General features: G+C 36.8%; 1 protein-coding gene across 8 annotated transcripts in view; it reads right to left on the bottom strand.

Moving 5' to 3' along the window:
• Positions 1-322: 322 nt before the first annotated feature.
• Positions 323-21335, bottom strand: part of ADGRG6 (adhesion G protein-coupled receptor G6) — a 151546-nt gene continuing 130533 nt past the window's right edge. For 7 of the 8 annotated variants that reach the window (XM_089922065.1, XM_089922061.1, XM_089922066.1 and 4 more), the window contains one exon: positions 323-18049. In XM_089922065.1, coding sequence (XP_089778191.1) covers positions 17871-18049 — 179 coding nt within the window. In that variant the 3' untranslated portion in view covers positions 323-17870. Of the gene's footprint in view, positions 18050-20433; positions 20480-21335 lie in introns of all 8 variants that reach the window. The other variant, XM_089922064.1, reaches the window with a different exon arrangement.

The following is a 21335-nucleotide window of genomic DNA, read 5'->3' as shown; positions in this document are numbered from 1 at the left end:
ACCCCAGGAGCTGTGTGGACAAAGAAGAGAAAGGGAAATCTCTCCCAGCAGCCTCAGGAGCAGAGGATTAAATCTCCACAAACAACTTGATGTACCCTGCATCTGTGGAATACATGGATAGACAACGAATCATCCCAAATTGAGGCAGTGGACTTTGGGAGCAACTGTAGACTTGGGGTTTGCTGTATGCGACTGACTGCTGTCTGGTTTTATGATTATCTTAGTTTAGGATTTAGACTTTATTATCATTGGTAGATCTGTTTATTGATTTGGTTGCTCTCTTCCTTTTATATATATATATATATATATATATATATATATATTTTCCTTTTTCTCTTTTCATGAGTGTGTATGTGTATGCTTCTTTGTGTGATTTTGTCTGTATAGCTTTGTGTTTACCATTTGTCCTAGGGTTCTGTCTGTCCGTTTTTATTGGTTTTTGTTTTAGTGTAGTTTTTAGCACTTGTTATCAGTGGTGGATTTGTTTTATGGTTTGGTTGCTCTCTTCTTTCTTTTTTTAACTACTTTTTAATAATTTTTTTATTTTAATAACTTTATCTCTTTTTATTTTTATTTTTTTCTTTTTTCTTTCTTTTTTCTCCCTTTTCTTCTGAGCTGTGTGGCTGACAGGGTCTTGGTGCTCTGGCTGGGTGTCAGGTCTGAACCTCTGAGGTGGGAGAGCCAAGCTCAGGACATTGGTCCACCAGAGACCTCCTTGCTCCATGAAATATCAAACAGCAAAAGCTCTCTCAGAGATCTCCATCTCAACATTAAGATCCAGCTCCACTCAACAACCAGCTAGCTACAGTGCTGCACACCCTATGCCAAACAACTAGCAAGAAGGAACACAACCCCACACATCATCAGAGAGGCTGCCTAAGATCATAATAAGGTCACAGACACCCCAAAACACACCACCAGACGTTATCCTGCCCACCAGAAAGACCAGAACACAGGCACTAGTCCCCTCCACCAGGAAGCCTACACAACCAACTGAACCAAACTTAGCCACTGGGGGCAGACACCAAAAACAACGGGAACTATGAACTTGTAGCTTGCAAAAAGTAGACCCCAAACACAGTAAGTGAAGCAAAATGAGAAGACACAGAAACACACAACAGATGAAGGAGCAAGGTAAAAATCCACCAGACCAAACAAATGAAGAGCAAATAGGCAGCATACCTGAAAAAGAATTCAAAGTAATGATAGTAAAGATGATCCAAAATCTTGGAAATAAAATGGAGAAAATAAAAGAAACGTTTAACAAGGAACTAGAAGAACTAAAGAGCAAACAAACAATGATGAACAACACAATAAGTGAAATTAAAAATTCTCTAGAAGGAATCAATAGCAGAATAACTGAGGCAGAAGAACAGATAACTGATCTGGAAGATAAAATAGTGGAAATAACTACTGCAGGGCAGAATAAAGAAAAAAGAATGAAAAGAATTGAGGACAGTCTCAGAGACCTCTGGGAAAACATTAAATGCACCAACATTTGAATTATAGGAGTCCCAGAAGAAGAGAAAAAGAAAGAGACTAAGAAAGTATTTGAAGAGCTTATAGTTGAAAACTTCCCTAATATGGAAAAGGAAATGATCCATCAAGTCCAGGAAACACAGACAGTCCCATACAGGATAAATCCAAGGAAAACAAGCAAAGACACATACTAATCAAACTATCAAAAATTAAATACAAAGAAAAAATATTAAAACCAGCAAGGGAAAAACAACAAATAACATACAAGGGAATCCCCATAAGGTTAACAGTTGATCTTTCAGCAGAAACTCTGCAAGCCAGAAGGGAGTGGCAAGACATACTTAAAGTGACGAAAGGGAAAAACCTACAACCAAAGATTACTCTACCCAGCAAGAATCTCATTCAGATTTGATGGAGAAATTAAAAGCTTTACAGACAAGCAAAAGCTAAGAGAATTCAGCACCACCAAACCAGTTTTACAACAAATACTAAAGGAACTTCTCTAGGCAGGAAACACAAGAGAAGGAAAAGACCTACAATAACAAACCAAAAACAATTAAGAAAATGGTAATAGGAACATACATAATGATAATTACCTTAAATGTAAATGGATTAAATGCTCCCACCAAAAGACATAGACTGGATGAATGGATAAAAAAACAAGACCCATATATATGCTGTCTGAAGAGACCAACTTCTGACCTAGGGACACATACAGACTGAAAGTGAGGGGATGGAAAAAGATATTCCATGCAAATGGAAATCAAAAGAAAGCTGGAGAAGCAATTCTCATATCAGTCAAAATAGACTTTAAAATAAAGACTATTACAAGAGACAAAGAAGGACACTACATAATAATCAAGGGATCAATCCAAGAAGAAGATATAACAATTGTAAATATTTATGCACCCTGGGGCTTCCCTGGTGGCGCAGTGGTTGAGAGTCCACCTGCCGATGCAGGGGACACGGGTTCGTACCCTGGTCCGGGAAGATCCCACATGCCTCAGAGCGGCTAGGCCCATGAGCCATGGCCGCTGAGCCTGCGCGTCCGGAGCCTGTGCCCCGCAATGGGAGAGGCCACAACAGTGAGAGGCCCGCATACCGAAAAAAAAAATTTATGCACCCAACATAGGAGCACCTCAATACATAAGGCAAATGCTAACAGCCATAAAAGGGGAAATAGACAGAGAATCATAGTAGGCGACTTTAACACACCCCACTTTCACCAATGGACAGATCATCCAAAATGAAAATAAATAAGGAAACACAAGCTTTAAATGACACATTAAACATGAAGGACTTAACTGATATTTATAGGACATTCCATCCAAAAGCAACAGAATACACTTTCTTCTCAAGTGCTCATGGAACATTCTCCAGGATAGATCATATCTTGGGTCACAAATAAAGCCTTGGTAAATTTAAGAAAATTGAAATTGTATCAAGTATCTTTTATGACCACAACGCTATGAGATGAGATATCAATTACTGGAAAAGTTCTGTAAAAGATACAAACAAATGGAGGCTAAACAGTACACCACTAAATAAGCAAGAGATCGCTGAAGAAATCAAAGAGGAAATCAAAAAATACCTAGAAACAAATGACAATGAAAACACGATGACCCAAAACCTATGGGATGCAGCAAATGCAGTTCTAAGAGGGAAGTTTATAGCAATACAATCCTACCTCAAGAAACAAGAAACATCTCAAATAAACTACCTAAACTTACACCTAAAGCAATTAGAGAAAGAAGAACAAAAAAACCCCAAAGTTAGCAGAAGGAAAGAATTCATAAGGTCAGATCAGAAATAAATGAAAAAGAAATGAAGGAAATGATAGTAAATAAATAAAACTAAAAGCTGGTTCTTTGAGAAGATAAACAAAATTGATTAACCATTAGCCAGACTCATCAAGAAAAAAAGGGAGAATACTCAAATCAATAGAATTAGAAATGAAAAAGGAGAAGTAACAACTGACAATGCAGAAATACAAAGGATCATGAGAGATGACTACAAGCAACTAAATGCCAATAAAATGGACAACCTGGAAGATATGGACAAATTCTTAGAAAAGCACAACATTCTGAGACTGAACAAGGAAGAAATAGAAAATATAAACAGACCAATCATAAGCACTGAAATTGAAACTGTGATTAAAAATCTTCCAACAAACAAAAGCCCAGGACCAGATGGCTTCACAGGCGAATTCTATCAAACATTTAGAGAAGAGCTAACACCTATCCTTCCCAAACTCTTCCAAAATATAGCAGAGGGAAGAACACTCCCAAACTCATTCTACGAGGCCACCATCACCCTGATAGCAAAACCAGTCAAAGATGCCACAAAAAAAGAAAACTACAGGCCAATATCACTGATGAACATAGATGCAAAAATCCTCAACCAAATACTAGCAAACAGAATCCAAGAGCACATTAAAAGGATCATACACTATGATCAAGTGGGGTTTATCCCAGGAATGCAAGGATTCTTTAATATATGCAAATTAATCAATGTGATAAACCATATTAACAAATTGAAGGAGAAAAACCATATAATCATCTCAATAGATGCAGAAAAAGCTTTTGACAAAATTCAACAGCAATTTTTGATAAAAACCCTCCAGAAAGTAGGCATAGAGGGAACTTACCTCAACATAATAAGGGCATCTATGACAAACCCACAGCCAACATTGTTCTCAATGGTGAAAAACTGAAACCATTTCCACTAAGATCAGGAACAAGACAAGATTGTCCACTCTCACCACTATCATTCAAAATAGCTTTGGAATTTTTAACCACAGCAATCAGAGAAAAAAAGAAATAAAGGGAATCCAAATCAGAAAAGAGAAGTAAAGCTGTCACTGTTTGCAGATGACGTGATGCTATACATAGTGAATTCTAAACATGCTACCGGAAAACTATTAGAGCTAATCAATGAATTTGGTAAAGTAGCAGGATACAAAATTAATGCACAGAGATCTCTTGCATTCCTATACACTAATGATGTAAAATCTGAAAGAGAAATTAAGAAAACACTCCCATTTACCATTGCAACAAAAAAGAATAAAATACCTAAGAATAAACCTACCTAAGGAGAGAAAAGACCTGTATGCAGAAAACTATAAGACACTGATGAAAGAAATTAAAGACGATACAAACAGATGGAGAGATATACCATGTTCTTGGATTGGAAGAAACAACATTGTGAAAATGACTATACTACCCAAAGCAATCTACAGATTCAATGCAATCCTTATCAAACTACCAATGGCATTTTTCACAAAACTAGAGCAAAAATTTTCACAATTTGTATGGAAACACAGAAGACCCCGAATAGCCAAAGCAATCTTGAGAAAGAAAAACGGAGCTGGAGGAATCATGCTCCCTGACTTCAGACTATACTGCAAAGCTACAGTAATCCAGATAGTATGGTACTGGCACTAAAACAGAATTATAGATCAATGGAACAAGATAGAAATCCCAGAGATAAACCCCCACACATGTGGTCAACTGATTTTTGATAAAGGAGGCAAAAATATACAATGGAGAAAAGACAGTCTCTTCAATAAGTGGTGCTGGGTAAACTGGACAGCTACACGTAAAAGAATGAAATCAGAACACTCCCTAACACCATACACAATAATAAACTCAAAATGGAATAAAGACGTAAATGTAAGGCCAGACACTATAAAACTCTTGGAGGAAAACATAGGCAGAACACTCTATGATATAAATCACAGCAAGATCCTTTTTGACCCACGTCCTAGAGAAACGGAGATAAAAACAAAAATAAAGTAATGGGACCTAATGAAACTTAGAAGCTTTTGCACAGCAAAGGAAACCATAAACAAGATGAGAAGACAACCTTCAGAATGGGAGAAAATATTTGCAAATTAAGCAACTAATAAAGGATTAATCTCCAAAGTTTACAAGCAACTCAATATCAAAAAACAACAACAACAACAACAACACCCCAATCCAAAAATGGGCAGAAGACGTAAATAGACATTTTTCCAAAGAAGATATATAGATTGCCAACAAACACATGAAAGGATGCTCAACATCACTAATCATTAGAGAAATGCAAATCAAAACTGCAATGAGGTATCACCTCACACAAGTCAGAATGGCCATCATCAAAAAATCTATAACAAATAAATGCTGGAGAGGGTGTGGAGAAAATGGAACCCTCTTGCACTGTTGGTGGAATGTAAATTGATACAGCCACTATGGAAAACAGTATGGCGGTTCCTTAAAAAACTAAAAATAGAGCTACCATACTACCCAGGAATCCCCCTACTGGGCATATAGCCTGAGAAAACCATGATTCAAAAAGAGTCATGTACCACAATGTTCACTGCAGCTCTATTTACAATAGCCAGGACATGGAAGCAACCTAACTGTCCATCGACAGATGAACGGATAAAGAAGATGAGGCGCATATATACAATGTAATATTACTCAGTCATAAAAAGAAACGAAATTGAGTTATTTGTAGTGAGGTGGATGGACCTAGAGACTGTCATACAGAGTGAAGTAAGTCCGAAAGAGAAAAACAAATACCGTATGCTAACACATGTATATGGAATGTAAAAAAAGAAAAACGTTATGAAGAACCTAGGGGCAGGACAGGAATAAAAACGCAGACGTAGAGAATGGACTTGAGGACACGGGGAGGGGGACGGTTAAGCTGAGATGAAGTGAGAGAATGGCATGGACTTATATACACTACCAAATATAAAATAGATAGCTAGTGGGAAGCAGCCACATAGCATAGGGAGGTCAGCTCGGTGCTTTGTGACCACCTAGAGGGGTGGGATAGGGATGGTGGGAGGGAGACGGAAGAGGGAGGAGATATGGGAACATATGTATATGTATAACTGATTCACTTTGTTATGAAGGAGAAACTAACACACCATTGTAAAGCAGTTATACTCCAATAAAGATGTTAAATAAAATAAAGTAAAATAAAATAAAAGGTTTGTTTTTTTAAAAAAACAAAAATTTAGTTTTAGCTTGTCAATTTATACACACAGAAAGAAAGCCCACTTTGATTTTTAATAGGATTGAATTGAATGTACAGATTAATTTGAAGAGAAGTGATATTTTTGTATTATTGACTTTTAAAATCTATGAACATGGTATATATCTCCATTTTATTCAGTTCATCTTTAATTTTTGTCAAAAATGCTTTACATTTGTCAGTGTAGAGATCTTGCAATTTTTCTCTACATTTATTATTTTTATTACATTTATTATGTTTATGCAATTGCAAATGGTATTTTATATAATTTTATTTTCATATAACTTATTGATATAAATAAATAAATAAAATGAATGCCAAAAAAGTAGATAGTAGAATTTCGACATATAGAAATACAAAAGTACATCTGATTTTTTTTCTGACATTTTATCCAGTAATCTATTAAATTTATTTAGTAATTCTAATAATTTTTTTATGACTCGTAGATTTTCTGGGTACAGAATCACATTATCTATCTTCACATAAATAAACTTTTATTTTTTCCTTTTTAATCCTTATAATTTCCTTTTTTTTCTTGCCTTGTTGTTCTGCTAAGACCTACTGAATAGATGTGATATTGGCATGCATCCTTTCTTGCTCCAAAATGCAGCGGAAACTTCTAATATTTTAATTAAATCTGATATTTACTGTAGTTTTTATTTTGTAGATAACATTTCCTTGTAGTTTGCTAACAGGTGTTCATGATAGAGAGGACTTTTCTGTATCTATTGAGATGATAATATGGCTTTTATTCTGTTTACATCACAGTGATTGTCTAAAATGAAACTCGTCTTGGTTATTACTCCTATTCAACATTGAACTGGTGGTTTTATCCAGTGAAGTAAAATAAAAAGAAATAAAAGTCATCCAGACTGGAAAGAAAGAATTAAAATTGTCTTTATTCCTGGACGACACGATTGTATATATAGAAAATCCAGTGGAATCTATAAAATAGCTACTAAAACTCAGATAAAATCAAATAAAGTCTATAAACTCTCCCCTGAAAAATGATGACACAAAAACATGTTAAAATAGCTTTGGGGAATTAGCAGACCCCTGAGAGCTCATGTATGGAACATGGTTTTAAAAGAGTGTCCTGGGGAGTGCTGTCCACCCACACATGGGTAAATGAAAGATCATCACAATTTTAGGGACTGTGTGCATGTCAGGAAGGAGGAGGTAAGGGCTTCAGTGGAAGATATGGTAAGAAATGAGGCTAGAAATGCAGGCAGGAGTGAGGTGAACCCACAGAGCACTGGTCTGACTTGATCAGGTTTATGTTTTAGGAAAAAAAAATCATTCCTGTGTTACAGGAGATAGACTGCCAGGTGGGTAGACAGAGGGAGAAAGTAGTTAGAAGGCTATCGTGGAAATCCAGGGCAAAAATAATAAAAGCCACTATGGAAATTTCCTTATGGAGGCTTGAACTTCATAGTGCCTGGTTTCATATTTTCATTTATCCTTTTTTATAGGAAAAAAGAATTTTGATAACTTTTATGACCATTTCCCGTGTAAGATCTGCCAATGGTCAGTAAATGACTTTTCTGTTACTTTTTGCCTAATGAAGGATGAAAAATAAATGGAAAGTTCTTCTACTCAAAGTTTCTTTTTGTTGTTATTGATGATGTTGTTGAGGGATTCTTCTGGCTTACTCTGCAGATCCCTCATCTATTTAGAAATATTTGTTCCTTTGTTTAAGGACTAGACAAATGCCTGGACACGGGTTTTTGCCCGACAAGGAATTAGGGGAGTAAGAAAGACCAGGAAACCTGCGCACAGGTCATCTGCCTTCATAGACCCAGGAAAAAGTACAATGGATAGGGAGGGGAGGGTCAGGACTCCTTTCAGTTGCTGTAGCACCTGCAGTGCAGCCACAGACACACCTGTCCTGCCCTCTGCCTTCAGTAGGAGCAGGTGTCACCAGCTTAGAACCCGGGATCCAGCTGGACACTGGGTGTTTTCTGTCTTTGGGAGGCTGACTGACAGCGTGCTAGTAATATCTAAGCAGAGCTTGCTCTTTGCATTTAATAGAAATTAAATGCGTGGAATTTGACATATTCTGTCTGTAGTTTCCCTCTCATTTGTTAAGAAGATTTGAGGGACAATGTAGTCTGGCACAAAAAGAAAACCCAAGATTGTTTTATTTTATAAATCCATGATTTCCATGAATTCAGTTCTCATAGGAAATTTCAACTTATTGATTTGACTTCTTTCCCATTAGATCATGCTATCATCCCTGAAAAGTGATTTCGTTGGTTTTAAGAATAGGGAACTAAATGTGGTAAGGACTTGCTGACATATTTGAAGTCAGGAGAATAAGCAACTCTGAGTACATTTAACTTTGCTTTCTTGTAGCATATATTATAAAGATTGCAAAAGACCATATTGATATTTGCTCAAAGTAAGAAACGATTTAGTGGAGTACCTCTGCAAGAATTGTGGAGACAAATAGATGCACTGGGCATGGAAATGGAAAAGTAAATTATCTTCATATATTTGGAACAACTGTTATTAATCTACCTACACAGGCGAAGACCTTGCCTCTCTCCACACAACATCAGTAAGTTAACTCTACATATAAAAGAGACAGGAAGGAAAATTAGACCATAATGTAGGAATAAAATGCACAAAATATGTTAAATTTGAGATCTACTGAGTGGAAAGAGGAACCTAAAATCAGGTCTCTTAAGACTCTTTAAATAATTTCAGCGCCTTAGAAATGAGGGACTGTTTCAAGGTAATTTTTCAACCTAATCCCCACAACTGTATGAGGTGTTATAAGATATAAATGAAGAAAATAAAATCCCCATAATTATATAAGCTATTATAAAGCAGAGATGATGAAAAAATTAATAAACAACAACAAGAATACTTTGCCTCAGATTCCTCAGGCTTGTGCTTCTGTGCCCAGACAGTTCTAAAGAGAATTTTGATGCTAAAAAAGCCCTGACTCCACATGACCTTCGAGTCTGGGGCAGGTGTTTCTGGGGAAGGAGATGTGAAGTGAGGTGAGACACAGCTTTCCACTCTCCTGGAGAATCTTTGGAATCTGAAGGTAAAGCTGTTTCAGTGTTTGGTTTCTATTAATGAAATTTCCATGAACAAAACTACTTGATTTTGGACTTGCCAAGCCTCCACAATCTTACAATCCAATTCCTTGAAATAAAACTCTCTTTATATATACACATATCCTGTTGGTTTGGTTTCTCTGGAGAAGCCTGAATAATCAAGAATGTTAGATCTGTTATATAGTACATAACATATATGTACACACACACAATGCAACCACTGAAATGAATGAGCTCTACTGCCCCCCACATCAAGTTAAAACTAGCCTGCTGACCAAGTGAACAGAACATCCTTTTAGGATGATGCCAACCATGCCCTGGTTGTCTCTAGGTTTGAGGTTCAGGGTTCAAGAGAGAAGACAATAATCTCAGCTAAATGCTTGAGTTGCTTTCTTCTCGGTGAAGGAAGCAAACAGAACTCCACTTTGCATTCTTGGACAATTTTCATTTGCCTGAACAACATGGAACAATTTTTAAGAGAAGAACTATTTCATGAAACCTCACAGTTCATTTTCATGAGTTTTAGGAAATAGCACTACCATCATTTAGGAAACAGATTCTGGGTCCCTGCCCACCCCCACGCGAGCCTTTTAGAGGTTTGTGCTAACAAGAATTTAGAAGGAAAGAGGGATTAGGGTCTAGTGGATTTGCCCTGCTATTTTGCTGTGACTGAAGAAAGCAAGACTTTGCACATCATAATTCTACCCAGAAGCACTTGGAAGCCCTGAAAGCCCCTCACACCGGTGAGAGTAATGGACAGAAAAGGGGTGACTGAAAACAAGGAGAAGCTGTGAAATACAGCTTCCTCCCCATGACTCTGGGCTCATCACAGCCCCCTTCACCCCACATACATGCTAAGTGAGATACGGGGAAAATTAACTTGAGGATTAGGGAGAGAGTGCCTAAACTTCAAGTGCTCTTTTTGAGTGAACAGAGATCATGCAAAACAGCAGAACCAAAGTTAGGAAAAAGATCCTGTGAAGGAAAAATGTTCGAAGTGAATTGGAAATTATTTGGAAGAATGAAAGCCACAACTATGTTAGCAATCCCTTATAGCTTTTGCGGATAAGGGAAAAAAACCAAAAAACCAACCAACACTTTGTAACTACAAACTGAGTTTTCTATAACTGTGGCAAAGACCTAGTGTAACATTGTCTAACCCTTGTTTGGAATCCTTGCTTGGAATCGTTCTTGAGAAAATGTCCTTTTTACAATGCTTTATTTAGAAAACATTCTGTGTATATAGTTTTCTACCAAAGTTTTTGAAGAAATAATTTTCTATTACCTTCAGATTAAAATGTTAACTGGAAGTGGGCTAATCAAATAGTGACAACTTCTACTTGCAGAAATAGATGTTACTTTAAAAACAAATATTAAGAGACTACTCTGGTAGCTGTATTGACCTCTAAGCTGTTCAAGCATCCCTCTCACCTTGCTCCACATCTTTGTATTGCCATAGATGATTTCCCATTGTAATGGAAAATCTGTAAACTGGTGTTTAATACAAATTAGGAGACTCTCAGGGCCCTTGAAAAGGAATCACATGAAATATTATGTCTTTAAAATGCTTCTTGGATCTTTGGCAATGAGTTGTGCGCTAGGAACTGCCCTCCATAACTTACGTGCACACAGCTGTCTCTAATTTGAATGCAAAACTGGCCGAGGCATCCAGAGCAAAGGTAAATAAGCTCCTCTGCACTGTGGGGCACGTCCATGTGCGTTTATTACATGACACCTATTGGTTTTGTCTTTCTCACTTACCCAGCAAGAGACCCTGAATTGCCCATCTGAGGCACATTCTTGGCAACTGTCGAATCTGTTTTGCTTGCTGTCTTTGTATTTCCTGCTGATCTGTTTTCTTCTTTCCCTCTGTGGACCGTGCACAACGTTGTAACACAGCTGGGGAGGAGAAATGGAACTTTTGTACCTATGTTGGGAGGATCATTAATTCCACAGATTTGCCGAAAGAAAACCTGGATTTTAATTCTGATTTTCACAATGAGTAAGTACTGCCTTACTGCTGGGGCATCTTCTCTTTTGTATCTGAGAGTGAATCTCCCTATTAATTTTATCTGCAAAAGATTTAATTAGTGCCCTGAAAATACTAAAGTGTTTGTATAGAAAAGGCATTTATTTTGGAAATAAAAAAGACATAAAGATGTTTAAAAAAAAAAGACACAGAATGCATGCATTCCCTTGAAAAATTCAGATTGAACAAGATCAAACGATTTGCTTGACATTTAGTGTTTGGGTCTTTGGATTCTGTGTTTAAATAAAAACGACTAGAATTTTTCTATTTAAAGAAGTTAACGGGAACTATAAAATTCTAGTGCTGAAAACACTTTAGCTCTTAAGCAGCTTCTTTTATTTACCAGCTAAATAAACTGAGGCCCACAGCAGAGAGGTGACATACTAAAGTCACATAGCACAGACCATTACCAGTGACCTTTCTTCTACATTCTGTGATTCCTTCAGAGTGAAGGAACTGTTGGCTTTAGCAAAATGGGGTCAATCTACCTTTGTAAGCCTTAAACAATAGTAATTCTATATGACTGCTTTCTCCAGTTCTTCTCATCCTTACTAGTTAACAGTATCACAGCTCACCATCCTTCCTGCAGGTTGTACCATGGCTTTCTCACTGGTGGAAACTGCTAGACAAATAGTAATAGAACCCCGGCTAGTAAGCTGGTTGGTATCTCAGGTTTTTCTTTATATGCAATGAGTTAGCCAGAACAAAAACATATTTATCAGAAGTTCATACAAAGCAAGTCTAGCAAATATTGGATTTTCGTTAACCAGTTACCACTGTTCTCTCAGCAACCTAACAGTCATTCAAGGAAACTGATGAATTTATCAAATGGGGATGAAGAGAAATAATTTTCAAATGATCAGTTCAGCTTGGTTTCTAAAACATCTCTTGACTTTACGTAGTAAAAGTAGAGAGAGAAAAATATCCCTTGGTCCCAGCTTCTTCAAAGTCTGGTCACAGGGCTCCACGAGGACCCTGTGTGCTCGTACATTAAATTCCCTGTTGAAACCAGTTTGAGCCAGAAAACAGTTCCCAAGGCAAGTGCTCAAAAGCAGGTTTGTGTACTTATTCATCTCAGACTTCGGTTGAACCTAGTTCCTTTTCCAAAACTGTTAAAAAAGATTTAGAGTTAACATCAAACTTGGTATCGTCTTGTTCTTATCTTACTTGCCTGCATCATATAAGGTGACATTTAGCAATGAGGGTAAAGTAGCTTGAACTGCGTGATGCTAATATGTTTTTTCCCCTTTACTTTGTATTTCTAGTCCATATCCTTACAAACTCATGCAAATCCGAGGTACTCTGAGATCTACTTTTCCAAAATATAAAATGCAAATGGATCAGGTAAACTCCATATAAATTCAATAAACACGAACAGAGCACCTGTTATGTAGCCAGCAGTATGCTATCACCTATGAAAATGATGAGAATAAACATAACCCAGTGCATCAGACCTTAATATTAATGTCATTCAGTGGAAGAGTCACACAGATGAAAATTAAAAAACCAAAGATACAGTATAACGTGTCACGTTAAAGTGTGCTAGACATTGCAGGCACTTACTATTTATTGCTCTTAACAGTGTTATGGGAGACAATGTATTAGCTCTAATTTGGCAGTAATGATTACATTTCAGAGCTTTACAGATAAACTGATTTTTTTTAGTTAAAATAGTTTCAAATGTGTCAGATCTCTCAGTTCAGGCCAGTGAACTCCTCGTAGGAAGGTTACAGGGTTGTCGTCACTTAATATCCTTGGTTGATTGATTGAACTTTAGGACGATGAAGGAGGAAAATACAGTGGTGCTCTGGAGATCTTTCTTTTGTTCCTAGAGTACTTAAACACTTTATTTTGCTATTATTGTGTTATTTTCTCACACGGTGTGACTATATATATATATCAATATTAAATTATATTTAATGTGAATATCAAATGTTCTATTCTCACTGATATCCTGAATTTATAAAAATCATTTAAATTAATTCATGATGAAAATAAGCCAACCAGAAGATGTAACTTAAAAGATTAAAAAGATTGTGGGGTAAGTGTGCAATTATTTGTCATCCAATTATTCTCAAATGTTTAAGATAAATCAATAAGGTTTGAGACTTTAGAATATTAAATGTTTGGTTATGAACTTGAAATAAACTAGTTTTTTAAAACACACCAAATAAAAAATTTTAATAAGATGATTTGGAGAATGTACTTGCAAAAGCTACTCTAAGGGCAAACGTCATTTACCAGCTTATTTGAATTAATTTAGCCAAGGATTTGCATTCCCCGTAAGGTTGTTTCAAATTTTAATTTTATTCATATCCCCATCCTGATACTACCGCCCTTACAATACCCAACTTGTGAAATGAGCCTCTAATTATTTTAATTGATAAAAATCAGGAAACTCAACACTGCCTCACTATAAGCCCCTCTATACCTCCTTGCTCGTCTCATAACCTGTCCTTCAAACTCAGAAGAAAGCTATGCCTCTTCTCTGTGACAGGGCTAACCCTGTCCCTGTAATTCTCATCATCCTCACCCTTGCACCTTCACATTTATTCTTATTTTTTCTCTAGGGAAGCATAAAAAGAAAACGGTTAAGTATTCTTCCTCGATATGAAGAGGGAGGGAAGGAAGAGAGAAAGGGAAGAAGTGAGAAAAGCAGGAAAGTTGGGGGGAGGTAGACAGAGAAAGGGAGGGAGGGGGACAGAAAGAGGGAGAGAGATTTAGTGCTTCTATACAAGAAAAATAGAATGTTACTCGACTGGAAACACGGGCATTCTTCCAAAACACGGTATTTACAAAGCCCAATTCCTTCAGATTTCAAACTACTACAAACACAGGTCAGCCTGCAAATCAAATAAGTGTTTCCCACCTCCTTCTCACTGCTCCTCCCTCAGCTTTAACCTGCTGTATGTAACTGCAAATGAAGCTTCAGCAAACGTTTGCCTGTTTTCCTAACACGGCTTGGCCAGGAGTTGTGAATGTTGGCTCAGAAGACCTGAGTGAGCAGTGACCAGCCAACAAGCCTCACAGCTTAGCACTGGGTAGGGCCGTGAGCCAGAGTGGGCCTTGGCTCTCTGCAGAAGAGAGTTATCCTAACTAATCACAGCAAAAGGAAGGGAGGAGGCTCTGTTCTACTCATGCAAGTCAAGTTGGCTAAATTCTGTCATTTTCTAAGCCTCCTATAAATGTGAAAAAAAATATCCCATGACCTAACTTCTATGTAGTATTATTGATTTGTTTCCCTTTCAAGATGCTGAAGACTTCCCAAAAAGGAAACCTACATTACTTTTAATTTGCCACAGAGCTTGGCTTTGCATCAGTCATCTTAAGAAAATCTAAGAACTTCAAAATGCATTAATCCCCAGTGAACCGAATCTTTCTAAAATATTCATTTTTAGTGTTTTGGCAAAGTAGCCCCATGTCACTAGCTTAATTGCTGCCAGGTTATTTTCCAGTTGTCAAATAATCTTTTCCTATTTAAGAGTCAGAAATAAAAACATTCACTCATAAAGGAATTGAACAATTTGGATCACAAACAACATAAGTATTTATTTGAAAAACATTTTCTATTTAAGTAAAATGGCAAATCAGGTATAGTAGCTTCTTACTACTAATTCTAATTTGCACTCACAGTCACTTTTTATTCATCAAATTCAGAGATACTGCTACAGAAAACTATTTCACAAAGTATTTAGAAAAAAATATATACAGTCTCTCTGATAAAAAGTTAATTAAAAGAACAAAGCCAGGCAATATAAATGTAAGATATAAAACAAGCTCACATTTATAAACACAAATAAATAAATATATACAAAAGAGTCTACGTCAACATTGAACAAATAAAAGCTTTACAATGCAAGTCATCGTGACAGCAATGGAAAATATCTCAGGATCTTAGACTGACTCTAACATAATGTTAAAAAAAAGGAAAAAGAAGAAAATAAAAAACAACCAAAAATACCCCAGAGAGTCTAAATTGATATTATTCTCAAAGTTAAGCTAAACTAAATTTTGGCTCCACAGCTAAATTCCTGTGTTTCTGCTCTGATGCGGGGCTAGATGAAAGTGAGCACTACATGCGCAGAACTGAGGGTAGAATTTGACTCAGTCTTTTAAGTCCACTTGCAAATGTTTCTATTCAGCTGTTTATCCATTGTTTCTTTCCTTACCTGATTACTGGAAATTTATAAAGTGGAGCTGATATTGTTGTCAAATTTGAAAAAAAGAAAAAAAAAGTTTTCCCAGAGCTGGATGAATACAAGTAGAAATCAAAGCTATTTTTAAAGCTATCTCTTAATTACTTTTAACTGAATAAGCACTTTGGGTAGAAATCTCACAGTCGAAAGCTAATTAAATTCTACCATCTCTAAGGCTTGGGGGAAAGTATATGAAGATTCAGTGACTATTTCAGGTTAATTTTCACCTAGATGTAACCTCTGCCCAAATAAGCAGCCTGTTAATATAGATGCCTAGAGAAAAGGACATGGCTCTACTGTAGGGTCTTGGTGACCTTAGATTTACTATCCTTTCCTACTACCTACACCCCTCCCCTGTGAAGGCCAAGCTGGGCAATGCTCCTGTCTTCCAGAACAGTGTTTCAGGATGCTACAAAATGGAACAGTATGAAAACCCATTATCATCCATTTAAGTCTGGCCAAAAGCTTCGTGATTGAAGATCAGCAAAAGCTGAGAGGCCCCTTGTTTGCTGCATAGCCTGAAAGCTTTCCTGTGTTTCAGACTGAGAGCTACCTGCTTCCTGCACAGAGAGAAAGGTCCCCAGGTGCTCAGTCTGGTTTCTGCCTTTAAGCAGTTTGGTTCTGCCAGAATGTTTCATCTTCTCATCACTTAGGCTGCCACCTCTCAGAACCTGAAGCATCTCAGATAACCCAGAGCAAATGTAAAGGTACAGCATGTACTGAGACCAATTTCTAAGAAACTGGATACGAGTCCGTCATTTAAGAACAATTAAAATGTGGTCTCTTACACATTCACTAGCAAACATATTCCTCAGGATAGTTTGACAGTTAGGTTAAGCTGCTTAATATTATGCATGGCTTATGTGCAGAAACCTAATCCATAAATAACACCCCATCTGTCCTGCCAGACCTCCTCTGGCTCTTATAATCAGAGGACTTATGTACAAATAGTTTGCAGACTGGCAAGTGTAGACCCACACAATTATAAATTATTTTGATTATGATAAGTCACCCACGTAAGTCTCAGTTTATATTCTTTGGAACAAAACTCTGGAAAGAGGAAGTAAGAGGCTTTTCATTTGTGCAAATGGAAATGTCTTAAAAAGTCTCTGGAGCAAAGACAAGACCATAGAGTCTCAATGGTTGTTTTTCCCAAAAGGGAGAGACTACTGTACATGGCATGCCTAATGGAAATCCACATTCCTCCCATGAGCCCGCAGCTCAATGTACAGTAGAGCAGCAAAAGCAGAGGTGTGAGAGGGTCATTCTTCAGCTCCTGGGAGCTCCACTCTAATGGAACATCAACACTAAACTTGATTCAAATGTATAGGACTAGATTATAATTAATGATGATGCTTAAGCCTTGTGTCTTGAATAGGATAAGTGAAATAACATGGCCTCTTATTAACTAGGTCAAAATTTGGGGAATTCTTTCTTTCTTAAGCATGTTGTGGTCTTCAGGGTTAAACATCTGAGATAATAAGAAAAAATTCCTTTCTAAACTTTGAGTCAGACATTAAATACTCTTTTGTATCTGTGGTTGAAATTTCATTAAAAAAGAGGAAAGGCTAATGCATTCATAGAAACCAGCACTGAGATGGGACCTGTGGGCATCCAAGATAGTTATAAATATTAGTATGCTTTTGATTGTAGAGAAAGATGGAGCAAATGGCCATATCCAAATCTAATTATTATGTGGGGTGTGAATAAGCTCTAAACTAGGGCTTGTCCCAAGCTCAGCCTGTCCCTTGCCCTCTAATTTTAATATTCCACCCCACAGCCCAAGTTCTGATTGATCCATTCAATCATATAGTTAAACAAATCCTATCCCCTGTGGCTGCTGAGTCGTGCTGCTCTTAGTACTGAAGTTTAGTGATGGTGGAAACTCCCCCATGGAAGAAATACACTGAAAAGACAGATTTTGAATTTCACAAAAGCCTTCTTCACAAAACACATTCTTCATATATATGCAGTTACCTAGGTAATACCACGTTTACATCTGCTAGTCAAGAGTTTTCACAGCTTGCACATCTTCACGTTGCTGCAGACTGATGTCTCTTCCTTATATTAAAGATATTAAAACTTTGTGCTGTGGCTGAAGGTGTCTGACATGATAATATTTTTATAGAAATTATCTGAATGAGCATTGCAATAACCCTTGACCTTATCAATGACCTGATGGACAGGGATGATTGATGTTTGTTCTCCATCAGCATGGGTGAGTTTTGATGAGGGCTTGTCCATGGAAGCATTGTCTGCAAGAAATGATACAAGAAATGAGGCTGCAAGATGAGCTGGTGACATGCCTAAGGGCTACCGTTCTGGACGCTCTATTTTGCACATTAAAGAAGATCACAAAGGAAATGAAGCTGTGGTTCTCTCTTAGCTTAGGTAATAGGCAGCACTAAAATGTCATGTTTTTCATCTTCAAAGTGCATCCTTGCATATGAAAGAATGTTAATGTGCCTTCTAGTAATTTGTGTTGGGAGTTGTTTTAAGAAATATTCTTGTAAGTGGTATTTTTCAAAGAGCCAGTGAATAGAATAATCAGAAAGTTGCTGCAAAAATATACGTGGCAAATCAATCAAACAAGGTAGTAACAGATTATATAACAAATGAATTAAAAGGTGCTGAAATATCTGTGGAAGAAATGATATAATGTCTATGATGTGTTTTCAAAATAATACACGGAGGGGAAAATGGGTAGGTGGCTATGAGTTGATATGAACAAGGAGATTCATTATATTATCCTCTCTATTTTTCATATGTTTGACCCTTTTCATAATACAATTTTTAATAAAATATAATTTAAAGAATTTTGGAAAAGATAAGTGAATAAAAAAACATAAAGGCTATTTTGAACACTTTTTCTCATGGAAAAAAACCCGTGAAATGATTGCAATATAGAAAAAAGGTATCTTTTATTAATTATTTTTAAATTATAAAAATCAAAATTATCTTTATCAGAAATATTTTAAGTATATATTTTCTTTAACTATGCTACAGTTTCAGAATGATGTTATTGCTGGCAGCACTAATATCAGAGCAACTGATAGCAATAAAGGACTGCTAAATATATTTCTGTTCTGAATTTCCCGATACCACATATTTAAACATTATTTTCCTAGACCCAAAGCTTTCTAAAAGTGGTACAGCTAGTGCCCTGAAACTCAGCTAAGCACTAGTATCTACAAATACATATGGCTGTCTTCATGTATCTTGTAGGTATCTGCTTTCCACATTTTGGAGAAAAATGCTGTCTTAAAATTAACTACAGAGATTTCACATCAATGAAAGAGCAAATGACCTTCTACAAAGTCCTCAGTTCCCTACAGTTGTATCTTTTCTATTCACTGTGGAAGAGGCAAAAACTCTATCATGAAAGCCTGCTTCTAGGAATCATGGCTGAAAAATTGGAATGTTCACTCTAGGTGTTTTATATTTTGAGTAAGTTTGACCCAGTAAGTGACATAACATTAAAAATCCTCAATAATTGGTAAAAGCCATCATCATTTTATCTGTTGTCTTTGGAAACGGCTCAAATTGTTCAAGTGTGGTCTTGGTGTTGGAGCAGACACTAAATAAAATGAAGGCTAAAATAGAAAATGGAGTGTCTATCCCACTAAAGGAAGCAAGAGAGAACAGATGGCCTTTGGGAAGAGTGGGCAGACCGAAGAATGGTGGAATGATTATGTCCCAGGATTGGTGAGAAAAAAGCTCAGGGAGTCATTTTATAAGGCCCCCTCCCCATTCGGCTCTCAGCAAGCTGATTGATTCTGTGCTTTCCTTCAGTTCATACGTTCACTAGCCATTGGTTTTCTGTTGGGAATTTTTCTATTGACTTAAATCTCAATAATGAACAATTTGTACTTGATGTTTTTAGAAAGCCGCACATCCTCAAAGAAACTTCAAGGATACAATCACTCTGCTTCGCTGACAACTTCCAGGGTCACATTCCTTTTAGAGATTTTGACCAGCTCCATTCCAAATACGTGACCCAATTTTCTGGGTCTTCACCGTCTAAGAAGGTAAAATTCTGAGCAAGATTTGTATTTCAATATATATGCTATTCCCAGTCCTCTGGGTAGCTATTATATTGTGGATAATATAGATTTTGATTATGGCTGCAAGTCTGAAAACCAGGGGCTAGGGAAATGGACTATTATTTCACCTATGCTTAAATTTCAAGCAGACAAAAGTCCTCGAAAAGCAGGCTTGGAATCGACAATTTCTCTTTTATGACTTCTGTGAATGTACTGTGACATATCCAGTAATTCATAAGAGCAGTGAAAAAGTAAAGAATTTCACTCTGTTCTATTACAAACCTCTCAAGTACTGCTTTTTTTTTTTTTTCATTATTTTACCTGATAATGTGACCCACTAACTCCAGAGCATGGTACATTTCCTAGAAGGAGCGGCTTGCAGACACCCCCATGCAGAGAAGAGCCAGCACAGCACAGGACCATTTGAAATTTCAGAAATTCCAGCTCAATGCAGGAATTTCCTTGTGCTAGCTGAGAAGTATTGTAAAGAACAAGCAACTTTGCTGGTGCGGCAAGAGTCTTAGTTTAATCCATGCAAATATTCTCTTACTACCTTGCAAAAAATTCATGCATTCAAAGAAGTAATAAAAGTTTACCTGAATGATCCACTTTTGTTGAAGGAATGCTCTTAGAAGACATTATCTACACCATAAACATATGAATCAATGCCAAGAAATAAACCATCTAGATATCCATGATGCTATGCAGTGACTTTTTGCACACCCTGAGTGACCCAAGAACATCAGCAGTTTCACTGAGAACTGGCTAGCTCGCGGAAGACCGTTTGTACGTCAGCTGATTGGAAACCAGAATTTATTATACCGTGGAAGTAATGTCATACAGCTGACTACATCCTTATACTTGTTGACAAAAACTCATTTAACCCCAAGGATTTTAAAAGAAACAGAAAAACATTAATGAATTCTTAAAAAAAAAATACACAAGATTTTGAAATAGTTAAGTTTTCCTTAGGTACCCCCATTTCTGCAATTCATTTTATCTTCTAGTCAGTTTTCACCATGATGCTTACTATTTCCAAATATTTTAATACTTCCAAAATATCCTCTGTTCCAAATTATGTACTTTGTTATCTTCTTTCGCCTTTTAATAGTGGTTCTTTAGGCCAACTATTAGCTGTGTTAAGAGGAAAACAATTCAATTGGTCTAATTCCTATTCATTCACAGCTGACTTACAATGCATTAAGTATTTGCATTTTAGAAGGGGAAACAAAATGAGTATCTGATTTTAAGGCTGATTAAATAAAGTAAAAAGTTCACTTATTATAAGTACAGTTGAGCCTTGAACAATGGCAAGGGTTAAGGGCACTGACCCTCCTGCACAGTTGAAAATCTGAGTATAATTTACAGTTGACCCTCTGTGTCTGAGGTTCCTCTGTAGCTACAGTTCTGTATCCACGTATTCAGCCAACTGCGGATCATGTACTGCTATTTGTTGTTTTTACTACTGAAAAAAGTCTGTGTTTAAGTGGACCTGTAC

Source organism: Delphinapterus leucas, chromosome 12 (assembly GCF_059928025.1).
Source record: "Delphinapterus leucas isolate spDelLeu-1000000601 "Yukka" chromosome 12, BTC_Dleu_Yukka2, whole genome shotgun sequence".
NCBI classification, from domain to species: Eukaryota; Metazoa; Chordata; class Mammalia; order Artiodactyla; family Monodontidae; genus Delphinapterus; species Delphinapterus leucas.
The sequence above is the reverse complement of the archived record's forward strand: the minus strand, read 5'-3'. Positions and strand labels throughout refer to the sequence as shown.